The sequence below is a fragment of the Podarcis melisellensis genome, assembly GCF_964234715.1.
Source record: "Podarcis melisellensis genome assembly, chromosome: 13".
Lineage (NCBI taxonomy): Eukaryota > Metazoa > Chordata > Lepidosauria > Squamata > Lacertidae > Podarcis > Podarcis melisellensis.
Window position 1 is genome coordinate 36,617,766 of NC_138545.1, and position 17,576 is coordinate 36,635,341.

Sequence of the window (17,576 nt, forward strand, 5' to 3'; positions counted from 1 at the left end):
TGGACCTAATGGTCAGGGGTCCCTTTACCTTTACTTCTTCTTTAAGCCCTCTAACCTGCTACTCATTAAACAGAGAACATTGTAGCGGAAATTGTAATTAAAAATGTGAAATTAGAAAAGAATAAACCTCCCACCTTTAGATGTTTTCCCTTTTCAGTTTTACAAAGCGTTTCCCCTAACGTTAATTCAACCACTAACCAAAGTTACCAGGGAGGGGAGAAAGGAATTTCTCATTCTTGGGGGCAACCAAACGTCATCATTCTCCCCAATCTAGAAAAGGAAACATTCCTAACACTTCTTATCAGCCAGTTAATGTTTTCTTAGTTGTGACTACAAGATATTTCTGGCAGTGCTGGCCAAAATACCAGATGTCATTGTGCAATGTAAGATTTGGATTTGTCACTGGACCCCCAAATATTTTTAATATATCTACAATTGTACCTTGGTTTTAGAACAGCTTAGTTCTCGAACTTTTTGGCTCCCGAACACTGCAAACTTGGAAGTGAGTGTTCCAGTTTGCGAACTGTTTTTGGACAACGAACGTCCAACAAAGCTTCTGCAGCTTCCGATTGACTGCAAGAGTTTTAACAGTGGGTTTGGTTCGTAAGTGGCTGTGGAGGCCAGTTCTGGATCCACACATCCTTCCACAGCGGGGACATAGGTTTCCGGGTGGGAGTTGATCACAGTGTGGATTTGCCAAGTGTGCCTTCCTCTTAGCACGTTTCTCCCTTGCGTCCTGAGTTCGAGCATCTTCAAAGCTCATTACACCTTTGGTAAAGGCTGTGCTCCAATTGGAACTCTCACAGGCCAGTGTTTCCCAGTTGTCGGTGTTTATACTACATTTTTAAAGATTTGCCTTGAGAGAGTCTTTGAACCTCTTTTGTTGACCACCAGCATTACGATTTCAATTTTTAAGTTCGGAATAGAGTAGTTGCTTTAGAAGACGATAATCAGGCATCTATACCACCTGAGGGCCTAAGTTCATCTTCTCCATTCAGTTCAGTAGGTTCACTCTGAGTTAGTTAGTTAGTTAGTTAGTTAGTTAGTTAGTTAGTCGGATACAACCCCCTAACTTTTAATAAAAGGTTGTCAAGTCTCCCAAATAAGGGAATGTTTCTCATTTATAATCATTGCAGCATCACCACCCACCCAAGTATATCACTTACCAAATTCAACACCAACAAAAACTTATGGGCACGGCTAGTATTCTCTTTTTAAGAAAAGGAAGCAATGTCAGTGTCGCCGCATCAACATTTAGTCTGGTACATACATATTTTAAAATTAAAAGTTGCTGGGGAAATGGGATCAAAACCATGACACCATGATGGAGGAGTGGCAGACAAAATTGATGGAATATGCAGAAATGTCAAGTTTAACCAGCAGAATAAGAGATCAGGAAGAAGAGTGGGAAATATTTGCAAAATATCTGAAGATTCATTGCAAACAAATTAAAAATGCTAGTAGGATTAGAGTGAATTCAGCACTATATAATTAAGCTGGGAGAAAAAACTAATATGGAGTAATTAGAATATGTAGCAGCAGAGGATAATTAGAATGAACCATGGAAGGAGGGGAGGGAAGTTGAGGAATAAATATATTGTCTGTTCTTTTTGATGAATGCAAATGTGGAAATTTGTAGAAGTGACATTATATTAAAACAACAATGACATTACACTACAGATCGTTCTCTTTTTTCCCCAATTAAAATTGCCTTCTTCCCTTCCATGAAACTGCCATTTCCCCCGCAGTAGGAATATGCAGGCACCTAGAGACCCCGTAGATATTTTCTTCCTGTAGTGCGCACCACAGTCCCAACAGGAGAGAAAATAACCAGCAAAAATATTCCGCAATTCATCGTTTTATAAAACAGTCACATTCTGCTTTACTTTTTGTCACGCACATAGGCATGGGAAAAGGGGCCAGGGAGGTGGGTTGTGGGATTTTTTTTGCTTTTTTTGCCAAATGTAAAATTTTAAAAAAATTACATCCTTGGGGACTGGGGACATGAGTATGTATAAAAATGTTATTTTTAAAAAAAAATGTGGGAGGGGGAATTGGAGAGAGGGTTGAGAGCTCCTGCTTATTATAGGATAAACAAGACTTTTTTAAAAAAACAAGAAACTCACAGTTTCTGTCTCTCACTCTCTCTTTCCATAGGACGCCCAAAAGAAAATTGGGCTGATTGAACGGGAAAACAAGACCCTGTCGACACGCCTAGCTCATATATATCGCGGCACAGGCTTGGTAGACTGCTGGAACCCGTACCAAAAAAAGAGGTGGGCAGTTGTGAGTCTTTAATGCCTCTACGCTATTCTTCCGGGAGTGCCAGCTTGGCACCACAGTCGTGGTTGCTCGGGGCTGTGGGTGCCATGCAGTGTGCATGGCCCTGGGGTTGAAATTTGTGGGTACTTTACTCCCCTTCATGGAGTAAAGGTAAAGGTAAAGGGACCCTTGACCATTAGGTCCAGTCGTGGCCGACTCTGGGGTTGCGGCACTCATCTTGCTTTATTGGCCGAGGGAGCCGGTGTACAGCTTCTGGGTCATGTGGCCAGCATGACTAAGCTGCTTCTGGCGATCCAGAGCAGTGCACGGAAACACCGTTTACCTTCCCGCTAGAGTGGTACCTATTTATCTACTTGCACTTTGATGTGTTTTCGAACTGCTAGGTTGGCAGGAGCAGGGACTGAGCAACGGGAGCTCACCCCGTCACGGGGATTCGAACTGCCAACCTTCTGATCAGCAAGTCTTGGCTCTGTGGTTTAACCCACAGCGCCACCCGCATCCCTATCTTCATGGAATAGGATGTCCCTTTTTTCCCCATAGAAATGTTGAAGGGGCTGTCATACTGGCCAGGAGGGCAGAGGGTGGCAGCTGACTGAATTCCAGCAAGAACTTTGGCCTATAGAGCTCACAGAGGCTGACTTTCCTGATGTGTTGAGGGAGCAGGACCCTCCATAGGAGGTGAATCACCAAAGGTCACCTGCTGGAGACCCTGGTTGGAGTCCTCCCTGCCTCACAGGCTGCCTCCTCATTGTTATCTATTTAATACATGATTGTAAAAGGGGTGTCTCAGAACCAGCTGCTTTTCATGACAGTAAGCTGTTCATTCATACAGTATAGAATAGGAAAGCTTAATCTCTAGTGAGTCGCCTGTCTCTCCCCAATGGCTCCATTTTGAGGCTGGTGAAATAAAAAGGGGGATAACGTTTGCATTGTAATTTTTATCGGGGGGGGGAGAGAGATAATAACTATAAAAATAACAGAACAAACAACAATCAGCTGCCAGTTGACGCAAAGAAAGAGTCCCTTTAAAAAAATTAGAGGGTTTTTGTATTAAAATATTTTCTTTTGTTACAAAACAAACAAATAAACGGGGGGGAATATTTAGGGCTTTAACGCCAAGCCAGGTACATCTTTCCCTTTTGCTTAAAACTTAAATCTTCTTACGAGTCCTGGAGATCTCGGAAGCTTGCTCACAATTCCGTGACATTTTAATTGCCCTGCTATGGATTTTGGATCCCTCCTCCTAATTTATTCCCAGGGCGGGGAGGGCAAAGGAAAACATCCAAGAATAAACTTTCTACTTTCATTGCATTTTTATAGCAATAACGTGACAAGAGCTCTTTGGGTGGCTCATGACCAGACAAGAGGAGTGATGTTCTCAACAGATGCTCATCCGCATTGCATCTTCCTGCTCTCTTTTCCATTTAATATAAGACACACATTTTTGGGTGTGGACAGTCGCATCCTAATGAGGTGGATTTTAATATGAGATGGCTGAAAAAAGATGCTCTCCATAGTGGGACAGCTGTCCCAGGATTCCCCACGTGGTCACAAGGGATCTAGAGATACACCTCTGGGTCATTTCTGTTTCCAGCAGGAGGGCAGAACCCAATAAAAGGGAGGCGAGTGGTGCTGTGGTCTAAACCACTGAGCCTCTTGGGTTTGCCAATCGGAAGGTCAGTGGTTCAAATCCCTGCGATGGAATGAGCTCCCAGTGCTCTGTCCCAGCTCCTGCCAACCTGGCAGTTTGAAAGCACGCCAGTGCAAGTAGATAAATAGGTACCACTGCGGCAGTAAGGTAAATGGTGTTTATATGCGCTCTGGTATCCGTAATGGTGTTCCGTTGTGCCAGAAACAGTTTAGTCATGCTGGCCACAAGACTCGGAAGCTGTCTGTGGACAAACGTTGACTCCCTTGGCCTGAAAGTAAGATGAGTGCCACAATCCCAAAGTCGCCTTTGACTGGACTTAACCGTCCAGGAGTCCTTTACCCAATAAAATAGTATTTGCAGGGAGTCAAAGATGCTGCAGAGTAGATTTTGAGGCAGGAACGCTCCAGCCAGAAACCAGCATCTCCATGAGCAACTTGTCTTAGAATCATAGAATTGTAGAGTTGGAAGGGACCTTAAACATGATGGGCTCTTTCCAATGTTCCACCAGCAGAACTCTACTCACACAGTGAGACCCTTCCTCTCCTTCTCCATTCACCCCCAGATCTGCTCTGGAAGGTTTCTCGAACCCTTCAGAACTGATTTTGAGGGTGCAGAGGGAGGACGCTGTAGGGGATTGGAGGGGAATATTTTATTCTTTGTGCAGAAGTCTCGTGCTAGCAGAATAGGAACATCTGGTCCCACCAATAATAATCCGCAGCATACAGTATGTCTCTTAGTCTCTTTTACTACTACTACTACTACTACTAATAATAATAATAATAATATATTTATACCCGTCCATCTGGCTGGGCTTCCCCAGCCACTCTGGGCAGCTCCCAACAGAGTATTAAAAACATGATAAAACATCAAACATTAAGAACTTCAGATAGTTGTTTACTTCCTTGACATCTGATGGGAGGGCGTTCCACAGGGCAGGTACCCCTACTGAGAAGGCTCTCTGCCTGGTTCCCTGTAACCTCACTTCTCGCAGGGAGGGAACCACCAGAAGACCCTCAGAGCTGGACCTCAGTGTTCAGGCTGAACAATGGAGGTGGAGACGCTCCTTCAGATATACTGGGCCGAGGCCGTTTAGAGCTTTAAAGGCCAGAAATTACACTTTGGTGCTGAAACCAACCCCCTTTCCCCACTTTTCTGGGGCATCCCCTGGGAATGCGGAGTGTTTCTCCACACCCTAGCCTTAACCTGTTTGGGTTTTGCAGTTCACAGCGGCAGAAGCAGAACATAGAACTTGTGAGGATTACCGTGGAGAATCAGGGAATCCTTAAGAGGATCCGAGAGAGAAAGCCAACCTATGACCGGAAGCAGTCAGAGATTGACTGGGAGGCAAGTGCACCCTTCCCAATATATATAAAAAATGCAGCCAAACCTCCATTTCCTTAGTTGTAAATGTTCAAGTCTTTAAGGTTCAGCTTGATATGAGGCCAACTTGGCTGTACTTTGAAGAGGTGGGCAAGGTATAATAGTTGTGAAGAAGACAAGTGCAGCTACATGTGAAAAAGTCAAATGTGAGCTTGTGTCCAGCACCAGAACACTGAGAGTAGAAAAATGTGTGTGGATTGTAATGAAATATACCATGTTAAGGCAGCAGTCCTATGCAGACGGACTTGAAAGTAAGTCCTACTGAAATCAGGAGGCTGTGTGCACATTCCAGTTGTTTTGCAAAGCTGCAGACACACAGCATTCGCCAGAATCCCCATCTATCCTGGAGTTTCTTGAGAAATACTGTGTTTTGATGCCTTTCTCCCCAAACCAATTTCAATACAATCCAGTTTCAAGATGTTGTTGTTTAGTTGTTTAGTCGTGTCCGACTCTTCGTGACCCCATGGACCAGAGTATGCCAGGCACCCCTGTCCTCCACTGCCTCCCGCAGTTTGGTCAGACTCATGCTGGTAGCTTTGAGAACACTGTCCAACCACCTCTTCCTCTGTCATCCCCTTCTCCTTGTTCCCTTGATCTTTCCCAACATCAGGGTCTTTTCCAAGGAGTCTTCTCTTCTCATGAGGTGGCCAAAGTATTGGAGCCTCAGCTTCAGGATCTGTCCTTCCAGTGAGCACTCAGGGCTGATTTCCTTCAGAATGGAGAGGTTTGATCTTCTTGCAGTCCATGGGACTCTCAAGAGTCTCCTCCTCCTCCTCAAAAGCATCAATTCTTCGGCGATCAGCCTTCTTTATGATCCAGCTCTCACTTCCATACATCACTACTGGGAAAACCATAGCTTTAACTATATGGACCTTTGTCGGCAAGGTGATGTCTCTGCTTTTTAAGATGCTGTCTAGGTTTGTCATCGCCTTTCTCCCAAGGAGCAGGCGTCTTTTAATTTCGTGACTGTTGTCACCATCTGCAGTGATCATAGAGCCCAAGAAAGTAAAATCTCTCACTGCCTCCATTTCTTCCCCTTCTATTTGCCAGGAGGTGATGGGCCCAGTGGCCATGATCTTCGTTTTTTTGATGTTGAGCTTCAGACCATATTTTGCGCTCCCCTCTTTCACCCTCATTATGAGGTTCTTTAATTCCTCCTCACTTTCTGCCATCAAGGTTGTGTCATCTGCATATCTGAGGTTGTTGATGTATCAAAACAACCCCGTTCCCTCTCTGCCCACTGGTTTAGACAGTGGGTGACCAATTGTGTTTTTTGGAATGGAATGGAATGGGTCTGTTTTAAAGGATTGGGCCTGTGGGCAAGGCCTGTAGGATATTAGTGGGACTCTTCCTTTTTTAAGCTAAAAATAGCATATCTCCTGAGTTTATGCCAATAAAACTCAGAAACGGGAGGAGTTAGGAGTCCAACGTTGTTTATTGCAAAGCAATAGGTTACAGTCGGATCGTCCTTTGGTCCAGGCAGTGGTATTTATAAAATTTCACAAAAAGCATTTCAATTTCCACCAATCATATACATCATTGCCTCATTTCATGTTTTACACATGCGCAATTATCGTTGTTGTTTAGTCGTGTCCGACTCTTTGTGACCCCATGGACCAGAGCATGGTGCTCTTATCCGGAAAGCAGCTGCTGCCGAGAGAGAAAAAGACTTCAGAGAGGAGGAGGCTTAGAAGTCAGAGAATTGGTGCAGGTGGAAGGGGTTAATCCCCTTTGTCTCAACACTGTGACTTATATCCAGATTCTCTCTCTGTGTGTGAGAGAGATCTCCTTTGAAGCATAGAAAGAACCCTCTGCCTAGGCCAGCGTTTCTCAACCTTGGGGCTCCAGCTGTTTTGGGGACTACAACTCCCATCATCCCTGATGGCCCATCCATGGCCCTGCTAGCTATGAATGATGGAAGTTGTAGTCCAAAAACAGCTGGAGGCCCAAGGTTGAGAAACCCTGGCCTCGAGGGCGAGCCTAGAACTTCGATGCGTTCCTTGCTTTTATCAGTGGCTGCTTAATATCTACATTTTCAAGAAAATGTAGCAGCTCAGTCAATTTTGCGACTCTCCCCGCCAGCAGTTGTGGAATATGATAACCGATTATGATCATCTTGGAGCTGGGGGAACAGGGTGGGAGCAGCAAGGCGCATTTCCCGAAGCTCATGCGTGGGAAACGACTGTTCCAACCTTGTTATTAGCAAGAAGGGAGAGGGTGCGGGGTTTGTGTCGCTCACCGTCACGTTTTCGCGTCCTCTCCCTCCTCCCTGGTCTCATTATTCTGCAAAGCCGCCTTCCCCGATATCTTTTGTCGGTGGAATTAAAATCTCTCCCGAAAAGTCGAGCGGCGTCTCCTCGATGTCAACAAGCCTCCCACAGGCAGTGGAGAAAGCAGATGGCACAGCTGTAACCTTTTGTCTTAGCACAAAAGTTTCTGCCCCTTTGTTCCTCTTCTGAAACTGGGGACTAGGCGATGGTGCTTTGCCGTCACAGATCGAGAGAAGGGAGTTTTGCTCTCATTCGCCTGTACCCTAAACACTTTCCTTCGTTGCACATACCCCAACTCCCCCCCCCCATTGTGCACTTGTGGTGTGCATGTTACAGGTGACCAGTGCTGCTTTCAATACCGTTTGTGCCTGCAAATGTTCCAGGGCAGGCATACGCATTCGTTTCCAATCTGCACACGTCCTGCAACTTCCTGACGAAATCCTGTTGGATTTTATACTTCCACATTATAGCTGTCAACTTTTCGCTTTTCTTGCGAGGAATCCTATTCAAAATAAGGGAATTTCCCTTTTAAAAAAAGAAAATGTTGACAGCTATGCCTCCACTGCCACAGAGGCATTGTGCCTCTGCGTAGAATGCACTACAGCAATTTAGCCTCGAGGTCAGGAAGATCCAACAGCATTGGTTAAATAGCATCACAATGAAATAATACGCAGTTGAAAATGTTGACAATAGGACCTGTGGGGGGGGGGGGAGTCTCAAGATTCAGAGAATTCTCTTTATATGGATACATATTTGGTATTGTTATGAATTTATATTTGTAAAATCAAATCAAAACAATTTCAAACGAACAAAATAGCATCACTGACTAGTTTGTGACTTTGGTTGTCTTCACCCCTGCAGAATTCAAGGAAATATCTGAGGACCAGCACTCGCTTTCTAATCTCAAACCACGAGTAAGTATGAAGCACAGTCCAGACCATGTTGTTGGTGGGGTGGGTGGATGTACACACACCACACACACAAACACACAGCTACAGCAGAATAAATCTACCACAAATGCACTACTGTGTTAACATGATGCAGAATGCACCAGACACCAGACTGGAGGGGCCCTTACTTAACTTGCTACAGGGTTAAACCCTGTACAACAGCTCAGAGTATGACTGAAGGCTATGGTCCCTTTAAATCTCCACCCTCTGGAGGCTATTTCATGTATTACCAGACTAGCCTCTGAGTCAGCATTGTACTAAGAGCTCAGCGCCCATGCAGATCAAAAGCTGGCCTTATAATGAGTATGAACTTGACGTTCATGTAAGTGTAACACTGTCATATTTATGATGTTTTTGAATTATCTTTCGTGGCTTTTTGTACGTACAATGCAATGACAGCACGACGTGTGTCATTTAGCAATATATCTCAACTGCCTTGAAGAAGACATACGAAATGAAGACCATACCCGGGCGTCTCATTGACAGGAGTCCTTCGTGTACACAGTCTTTATCTGGAAGATTTACTCCATAGTTGAACTACTGAACTCTTGTTCTCAGTTATACTGAATAGCAATTTGCAAGAATATATATATATATATATATGCTTTCGTAGATTTTCACGGGTACAGGAATGCAGGTTTTGGTGTCCTCGGGTGTCTTCCCGTGTAAAAGTTGGGGTGTCTAGGCGACGTTTCGACGAGGTCTCACTCGTCATCTTCAGGCTGGTGCTTTCGGCTTCTTGTTACTGGAACAGAGCAGGATCTCAGTGTTTGAGTTCCTATAAATACTGTTGAGGGGGTGTGGTGTATAGCCTCCAATGTTCTAGCCTGGGAACTTCCTCTCTGCCCAGAACATTGGAGGCTATACACCACACCCCCTCAACAGTATTTATAGGAACTCAAACACTGAGATCCTGCTCTGTTCCAGTAACAAGAAGCCGAAAGCACCAGCCTGAAGATGACGAGTGAGACCTCGTCGAAACGTCGCCTAGACACCCCAACTTTTACACGGGAAGACACCCGAGGACACCAAAACATATATATATATATATATATATATGCTTTCGTAGATTTTCACGGGTACAGGAATGCAGGTTTTGGTGTCCTCGGGTGTCTTCCCGTGTAAAAGTTGGGGTGTCTAGGCGACGTTTCGACGAGGTCTCACTCGTCATCTTCAGGCTGGTGCTTTCGGCTTCTTGTTACTGGAACAGAGCAGGATCTCAGTGTTTGAGTTCCTATAAATACTGTTGAGGGGGTGTGGTGTATAGCCTCCAATGTTCTGGGCAGAGAGGAAGTTCCCAGGCTAGTGTGCCTTTTCTTCTTTTGTTCCTTAATTACTTATATATATATATTCAAGTTCTTTGTGACTGTACATAAATACCTTGTGTGGATGTTATTTTGAGTCATAAAACCAATTGCATTGGGACATTCAGTGCATATTGTACTTTCATCGTATACAGAGCTGTGTTCGCTTTGCTTTGATTAGATTCTATTCTCTCTATTCCTTCGTTGTTGGAACCAGGGTTAAACCCTGGCACAAGAAATAGGCTCTGGAACTGAGCCCGGGAAGGGTGACTTATGGCCCCGCGTAAGCCCAACAAAGCATTAAAGGGCCCACCTATCTCTGATGAAACAGCTACGCTTCCCTGTCTAATATTTCCCCTTCTGATTTGTTGCAGGAAACTAGGCGCTGTGAGGAATAGCAAACCGTTTGGGCCTGTTCGAAGTTCAACAGCTAGTTGATGGCACCGCCAACAACTGGCTGGTTTCTTTGTTAGGGTTTCAGAATTAAACATGATGCGCGGAAATAACGTCTCTTCCTTGCTTCCCTTATGCCAAGTTTGCCAGCGCCAAGGCACACACCTTCTCAGGGTTCTGTTCAAATTCATGAAAAAGAATATTGGAGCCATGTCAGTATTTGCTGCAAAGGCAAATCCTAGCAGCCAGTCAGTCAACAAAATACTTGCTGCTGAAGATATTGCCCATATGTCATGGTTTGGAGATGCCATACTTCCTTCTTTGCTTTTGGATTGAAGTTTAGTAGCAGATGGGGACACAGGTGGCGCTGTGGGTTAAACCACAGAGCCTAGGACTTGCCGATCAGAAGGTCGGCGGTTCAAATCCCCACGACGGGGTGAGCTCCCATTGCTCGGTCCCTGCTCCTGCCAACCTAGCAGTTCGAAAGCACATCAAGTGCAAGTAGATAAATAGGTACTGCTCCTGCAGGAAGGTAAACGGCATTTCCGTGCGCTGCTCTGGTTCTCCAGAAGTGGCTTAGTCATGCTGGCCCCATGACCCGGAAGCTGTACGCCGGCTCTCTCGGCCAATAAAGCGAGATGAGCTCCGCAACCCCAGAGTCATTTACAACTGGACCTAATGGTCAGGGGTCCCTTAGTAGCAGATAAGCACTGTGTACTTGGCTCTCCCTTAGGAACTTTCCCCCACACACCAGCCAGAGCTGACAATACTTCTTCCCTTCACTGCATCCGATCATGTGGAGATGGGCAAGTCTAGCCCCTGTAATATACAGAATAATGCACTCCCATGATAAATATATTTATTAAATTAAGAACATCAGGGCACCAGTGCTCATTTGAAAGTATTTCTTTGCCGAAGATTAATTCAAATACTGAGTATCACAAACTTATTGAAATAATGAAACAAGAGTAGAGATGGGATTGCGTCCCACTGTACAGATTGGGGGCGGGCGAAGACATTAAGGTGAGACAAGCAGGGATGGCTCAATGCCAACATGGCTGCTGATTGTGCTTATTTCAGAGAAGTAGCACACATGAAAAGAAAACATCCAAACCTTGCCAGAAGCCAGCAAAACTGCCCACAGCCGCAATCCTAAGCACACTTACCTGGGAGTAAGCCAAACTGAACTCAACAGACTTACTTCTGAATAGAAAAAATAGATGCATATGGCTGAATGGCACATATTAAAGCTGAATGGCACATATTAAGCATATTGTTCCTAGGTGTCCATAGGCTGCCTTAGGTCGGAATGAACTGAGGCAATGTGTTATTCCCCATTCTACCAATAGTTCTGAGAGAAGATGTACCAAATCTTTCTCCTTTCCACCCCATTGCACCATGGGTAAGAACTGAAAGCACGGAGCGTTTGCCGATATTACTTGATCATCTGTCACCAAGTAGCTGTAGTAATCATTTGTATTTAAGCACGCAGGGCTGAAAATGCCTCATGCCACCCACAGGAGCAGCCCTTTCTCAGTAAGAGGTTCCTCACATGCAGTTTTTGTTCTTTGGCGGTTGCTTCCTTGCGCAAGACATGCACAGCCCGGTCTCACAGAATAAGCCGCCGTGGGAAAAAAATAAATGATGGCTTTCGCGGAATGCAGCCAAGATGCAGGAGGAAGTTGATAAGGCAACTTCCGCTACGTAGCAGCATCTACCTAGTGGTGAAATAGGAGCATTTACATCAAACGCCAATCAAAGGAAGAAGAAGGGGTGGGGAAAAGAATATACTTCAAACATTCTTCAGACTAGAAACAGGGATTGAAATTCGGAACAAACAATTGGGGAGTACATCTGAGAGTACAGCACAAGTAAACAAAACTCCACAGCTCTCATCCAGACAGTGAGCCATAGAAAAATAATGACATTTACCAAGTGTGCCAAATCAAGCTGAGATGATGGATTGTTCCACTTTTAACATCACAAAGCAGATTATTTATACAGGAGGAATCAAACTGCTGTGATTTTTCCATCTCTCTACCTTCAAGGAACCATTTCCAGCATCGTTTTGTCCGCTGAGGGTCACCTGAGCATCTGCCATGGAACCCCCGCATGCTTCCTTCCTTGGGCTATGTTCCAAGGTTGATACTCTGTTTATGCAAGTCAGTGTCTTTAAACCATCTGCTCACATCAACTGAGATGGGTATCATAGAGCACACCACAATATCCCCTGCTGAAGGCTGGCAATGGTGGATAAAGTCTCTTTCAACAATGCGTGTCTGCTACAGTTAACTGGTTCGTTGAAGAACAAACCACTGGTAAGTTTCCCAAATAAAACCTCCAAATGCAATTTTGAAATGGATGGGCTAAATCATTGGCCTTCAACTTGTGGGTCAGAAGCCGCTACAGTGGTACCTTGGAAGTCGAACAGAATCCGTTCCAGAAGTCCGTTCAACTTCCAAAATTTTGAAACTAAGGCACGGCTTCCGATTGGCTGCAGGAAGCTCCTGCAGCCAATCGGAAGCCACAGAAGCCCCGTCGGACATTTGGGTTCCAAAGAACGTTCTCAAACCAGAACATGCACTTTCAGGTTTGCGGCATTCGGGAGCCAAAACGTTTGACTCGCAAGGCGTTCGGGATCCAAGGTACGACTGTACTAGGTCACAGATTAATCTAATGTGGGTCGTGACAGCAGCACTACTACCATTTTAAAAAATGGTTAAAAATAATGATAAAGAAATAGCCCCCCCCCCAATGCATGTGGTGGGCGTTGGGTCTGAAAACATTGAAAGACCACTGGTCTAAATCATAAGTATACTGAGAACTTGAGTTTTGAATGGAAAGTTCATGATAAAGGTTTTGGTTGATACACATTAACAGCCCCAGGAAGATCTACTGGAAAGTCTTCCTCTATGGGAATTATTATTACAAATAAATACACATGGAAATATTATTACACTGGAATATAAAATCTGCATGGATTTTTTGGAGTGCAGGGGGTGGGGCTCAGGGAAGAAACTAAAACAAGCAAGAAACATACTGGGCAGTCTCCTGACTCCTCACACTTATAAACGACTCCCACAGCTCCCTCTTCCAACAAACAATGCCAGCAAACACATACAAGCCACAAAGCTGCCATGAAAACCCATATTCTGGGGACATCCCTGCATATATACCTCCCTAGCCATTTGTTTATTTGGGATTTTATTTCTAAATAGTTGGTTTTTCCGGTTAGAAAAATGGAAAGTTTTCTGTGCTTCAAACACACTTCTTAGTCCATTATTTAGGGCAACTTGCAAATACAATAGGAGGGACAGAAACAATCCCCGATGGTCTTTGACTGCTCAAAATATAGTTAGCTATAGTTGGGGCTATATTTAGGTTACATAACATGGTTCATTTTTCAGGCAGGAAGTTAAAGAGCCTTGCTGATTTGCCCTGGGAGATTTCGCCTTTCACAAAAAAGCACCAACTTTTACCATCTGAATAAGAGCTCTAAGAGCTCTACCAGTTCTAGCCTGGTTAAGAAGTAAATAAATGAACAAATAAAAGTACCTTATTTCGTTACATGAACTTAACTATTTCACTGAATTTATCCATCCAGGATTGCAGTGATCAACAGAAAAACTGAGTTTGTGTGTTCTTCCTAACATTTTTTGCAGTCTTTGCCTGGAACCACCACATACAGAGCCTTTTTTTTTACACTGCATTTATACTTCTTTGTTCATCCTGTTATTGTTATTTTTGTCGTGAGTAGCCCTAAGATCTTTGTTACAGCACAACCTAGAAATACTGCAAACAAACAAACACAATTGCAAGTTTCCCAAAAGCTAAAGGCTTCTGTCCAGACACCTGGAATCTGACATGACTATTGTCCAGTGGCATACAAAACAAAAATCTCTGGATTGTATCCTGCGGCGCTTTTCCATTCCATTGCAACGTGTGTGTTTTTCCGATTGCATTAGAATCTGCTCCCACACAGAGGAAGGTTTCTCTTTCTTTTCATCCCAAGCAAACTGGCTGCTCCAGCAGAGTTCCATTTCCCCCTACTCCTTTTGATCATCCACATTATTTACAGCGCATTATCAAACAGGTATATCTCGTTCTCTTTCGTTTGTTTGTTCGTTCTTTCTTTGGCACAGCATAGCAGACTACAACCTGACCCAAGAGACTGGCACCCAGAAAGAGTCTGTGTTCAGTTTTTCCAGGATGCTTTTCAGCTGGCTGCAGGCACTCTGCAGATCTTCCTTCACCAGGACAGTGTCAATCAGGTGGCCGTACTGCTCTTCAATGAAGGCAGCCGAGCTGAGCATTTCTTGCTGCTCCTCATCCTGCAAATCAAAAACAAAAAGAACATGAGACGACGTAGCAACCCCCACCAGCTCCGCCAAACGACCAGTGCCCCAAACGACCAGAAGCCACAAGCTCCCCTGCCGCCCAGAATCCCAACCCCCAACTCAAAGCAGCCACCGTGCTGCACTACAGACTCTTGTAGCACCCTAAAGACCCCTCTGGCACACTATGCCGCACCCAGTGTGAAATGCCCCTCTCCCCCGTCCCCCGGCTAGCTACACTGCTGGGGTGCAGTACCATTTGGGCATTAGCCAAGAAAGAAAATCCTCAGGTTGAGACATGTTGCCACAGAAAGCAGGTTTTGTTACTTGCAGATAAGCCTGTGAGGGGGAAAGAGACTATGGCCCTTTTTGCACCAAACAATTCAAAGCACTATTCTATTACTTAATCAGTCATGGTTTCACATACACACCAAAGAATCATGGGAATTGTAGTTTGTTATGGGTGCTGAGCGTAGTTAGGAGACTCCCTATTCGCCTCACAGAACTACAATGCCCAGAATGGTTTAACAGTCAACTATCCATCTTCACAGGGAATTCTGGGAGCTGTAGTTCTGTGAGGGGAATGAGGGTCTCCTAGCAACTATCAGCACCAATAATAGACCACAGCTCCCAGGATTCTTTGGGGGAGGCCATGACTGCGGCCTTGCGCTTGCCACCAGGAGATAGCTGTTTCCACCTGTCTCATTCCATCCTGTGCTTAAAGCTGTATGTGCCTTTACAAGTCAAAGCCAGCACTCTGAATTGGGCCCAGAAACAAACTGGTAGCCAACGCAGTTAAGCCAGAACCCGTGCTACATGCTCACGTCTTCCGGTTCCATTTAACAATCCAGCCACCACATCCTACATGAGCTGCAGCTTCTAAACAATCTTCAAGGGGAGCACAACGTATAACACATTGCAGTAGTCTACCCTGGAGATTACCAGCGCACTGCCAACTGAGGCAAGGCTATCCCCTATTCAGCTAGGCTACCAGCTAAAGCTGGTAGAAGGTACTTCTGCTCACCATGCCTCCAATGGCAGCATTAGGTACAAATTGTGCGCCTGCTTCTTCAAGTGGAGGGTAAACCCATCCAGAAGAGAATATGTTCCACTAATCTGGACAGAGGAACCGATCACTAACAGTGTCTCAGTCTTATCTGTTATATATATATATATATAATTTTTATTAAATTTTCTGTCTTACATTTTATAATATTCATTTAAACAAAATATCAGTGACTTCCTTTCTTCTCTTCCCATGGTTCATTTTGCATATCATAAATCCCTGCATATTTTAAATAAACTAAACCATTCAGTATTCCATTATTACATCCATCAAAACTTACTTATGCTGTTGAATTTATCTGAATGCTGCCAACATTTTCAAGTGTACACAATTTCCCCCCATGTATTCAATAAATGTTTTCCAATCTTCTTTAAACGTATGTTCTTCTTGTTCTCTTATTCTATATGTTAAGTCTGCAAGCTGCGCATATTCCATCAGTTTAAGCTGCCGTTCTTCTTTAGTTGTGACCTCACTCATTTTCCATTTTGGGGCTAACAAAACACGGGCCGCAGTGGTGGCATACATAAATAAACTTTTTTGACACTTGGGAATTTCCGTCTGAATTATTGCCAACAAAAGGGACTCTGGTTTTTTGGGGAAAGGAGCTGGGACAGAGCAATGGAAGCTCATCCTGTCACGGGGATTTGGACCGCAGACCTTCTGAACGGCAAGCCCTAGGCTCAGTGGTTTAGACCACAGCGCCACCCTCATCCACGGCGTCACATACTGATGATATTGTGCTCCAAAACTCAGGATGGCCACACACAGCGGTTTCACGGAGATGTTAAACTGCATGGGCGCTAAATTCAAACTCTGCTGTAATTGTTGTTGTTGTTTAGTCGTTTAGTCGTGTCCGACTCTTCGTGACCCCATGGACCAAAGCACTCCAGGCACTTCTGTCGTCCACTGCCTCCCGCAGTTTGGTCAAACTCATGTTTGTAGCTTCAAGAACACTGTCCAACCATCTCGTCCTCTGTCATCCCCTTCTCCTTGTGCCCTCCATCTTTCCCAACATCAGGGTCTTTTCCAGGGAGTCTTCTCTTCTCATGAGGTGGCCAAAGTATTGGAGCCTCAGCTTCACGATCTGTCCTTCCAGTGAGCACTCAGGGCTGATTTCCTTCAGAATGGAGAGGTTTTATCTTCTTGCAGTCCATGGGACTCTCAAGAGTCTCCTCCAGCACCATAATTCAAAAGCATCAATTCTTCAGGGATCAGCCTTCTTTATGGTCCAGCTTTCACTTCCATACATCACTACTGGGAAAACCATAGCTTTTACTATATGGGCCTTTGTCGGCAAGGTGACGTCTCTACTTTTTAAGATGCTGTCTAGGTTTGTCATTGCTTTTCTCCCAAGAAGCAGGGGTCTTTTAATTTCATGGCTGCTGTCACCATCTGCAGTGATCATGGAGCCCAAGAAAGTAAAATCTCTCACTGCCTCCATTTCTTCCCCTTCTATTTGCCAGGAGGTGATGGGACCAGTGGCCATGATCTTCATTTTTTTGATGTTGAGTTTCTGCTGTAATGCACGCTAGCAAATCCATGGGCCCAAACAACATCGTCAAATAGCCATCCATGTAGCAGCATAATCGCTGAAAAAGAGTCCCCACTACTCCTGACTGAGACAGCCTCCCCGTAAGGATGCTCCTGTCGAGGGTGTCGAAAGCACTGAGATGTAAAGGGAAATCAGCAGGGACACACTGCCCCTGCTCCCTCTCCTGACATAAGCCATCACATGGAGCAAGCAAATTCATCTCAAGTGCTCAAGCCAGGCCTGAACCCCCAACTGAAATGGAAATGAAGCATGTAGTTCAGGGATCAGCAAACTTTTTCAGCAGGGGGCCGGTCCACTGTCCCTCAGACCTTGTGGGGGGCCGGACTATATTTTGAAAAGAAAAAAAATGAACAAATTCCTATGCCCCACAAATAACCCAGAGATTCATTTTAA

At 44.8% G+C, this 17,576-nt stretch overlaps 3 protein-coding genes across 11 annotated transcripts in view; 2 read left to right on the forward strand and 1 right to left on the reverse strand.

Annotated features, from left to right (window-relative positions):
- Positions 1 to 10,344, forward strand: part of LOC309354243 (ras-related protein Rab-18-like) — a 43,191-nt gene extending 32,847 nt beyond the window's left edge. For 3 of the 4 annotated variants that reach the window (XM_081884325.1, XM_081884327.1, XM_081884328.1), the window contains 4 exons: positions 2,158 to 2,276; positions 5,155 to 5,278; positions 8,446 to 8,498; positions 10,213 to 10,344. In XM_081884325.1, the coding sequence (XP_081740451.1) occupies positions 2,158 to 2,276; positions 5,155 to 5,278; positions 8,446 to 8,498; positions 10,213 to 10,276 (360 nt within the window). In that variant the 3' untranslated portion in view covers positions 10,277 to 10,344. Of the gene's footprint in view, positions 1 to 2,157; positions 2,277 to 5,154; positions 5,279 to 8,445; positions 8,499 to 8,952; positions 9,123 to 10,212 lie in introns of those variants that run through there. The other variant, XM_081884326.1, reaches the window with a different exon arrangement.
- The window catches only part of LOC309354179 (G protein-activated inward rectifier potassium channel 1-like), a 230,459-nt gene that overhangs the window by 86,119 nt on the left and 126,764 nt on the right, over positions 1 to 17,576 (forward strand). The gene's annotated exons all lie outside the window — the stretch shown is intronic.
- MPP3 (MAGUK p55 scaffold protein 3) overlaps positions 11,074 to 17,576 on the reverse strand; it is an 86,837-nt gene continuing 80,334 nt past the window's right edge. For 5 of the 6 annotated variants that reach the window (XM_081884084.1, XM_081884086.1, XM_081884085.1 and 2 more), the window contains one exon: positions 11,074 to 14,562. In XM_081884084.1, coding sequence (XP_081740210.1) covers positions 14,383 to 14,562 — 180 coding nt within the window. In that variant the 3' untranslated portion in view covers positions 11,074 to 14,382. The remainder of the gene's footprint in view (positions 14,563 to 17,576) is intronic. The other variant, XR_014162174.1, reaches the window with a different exon arrangement.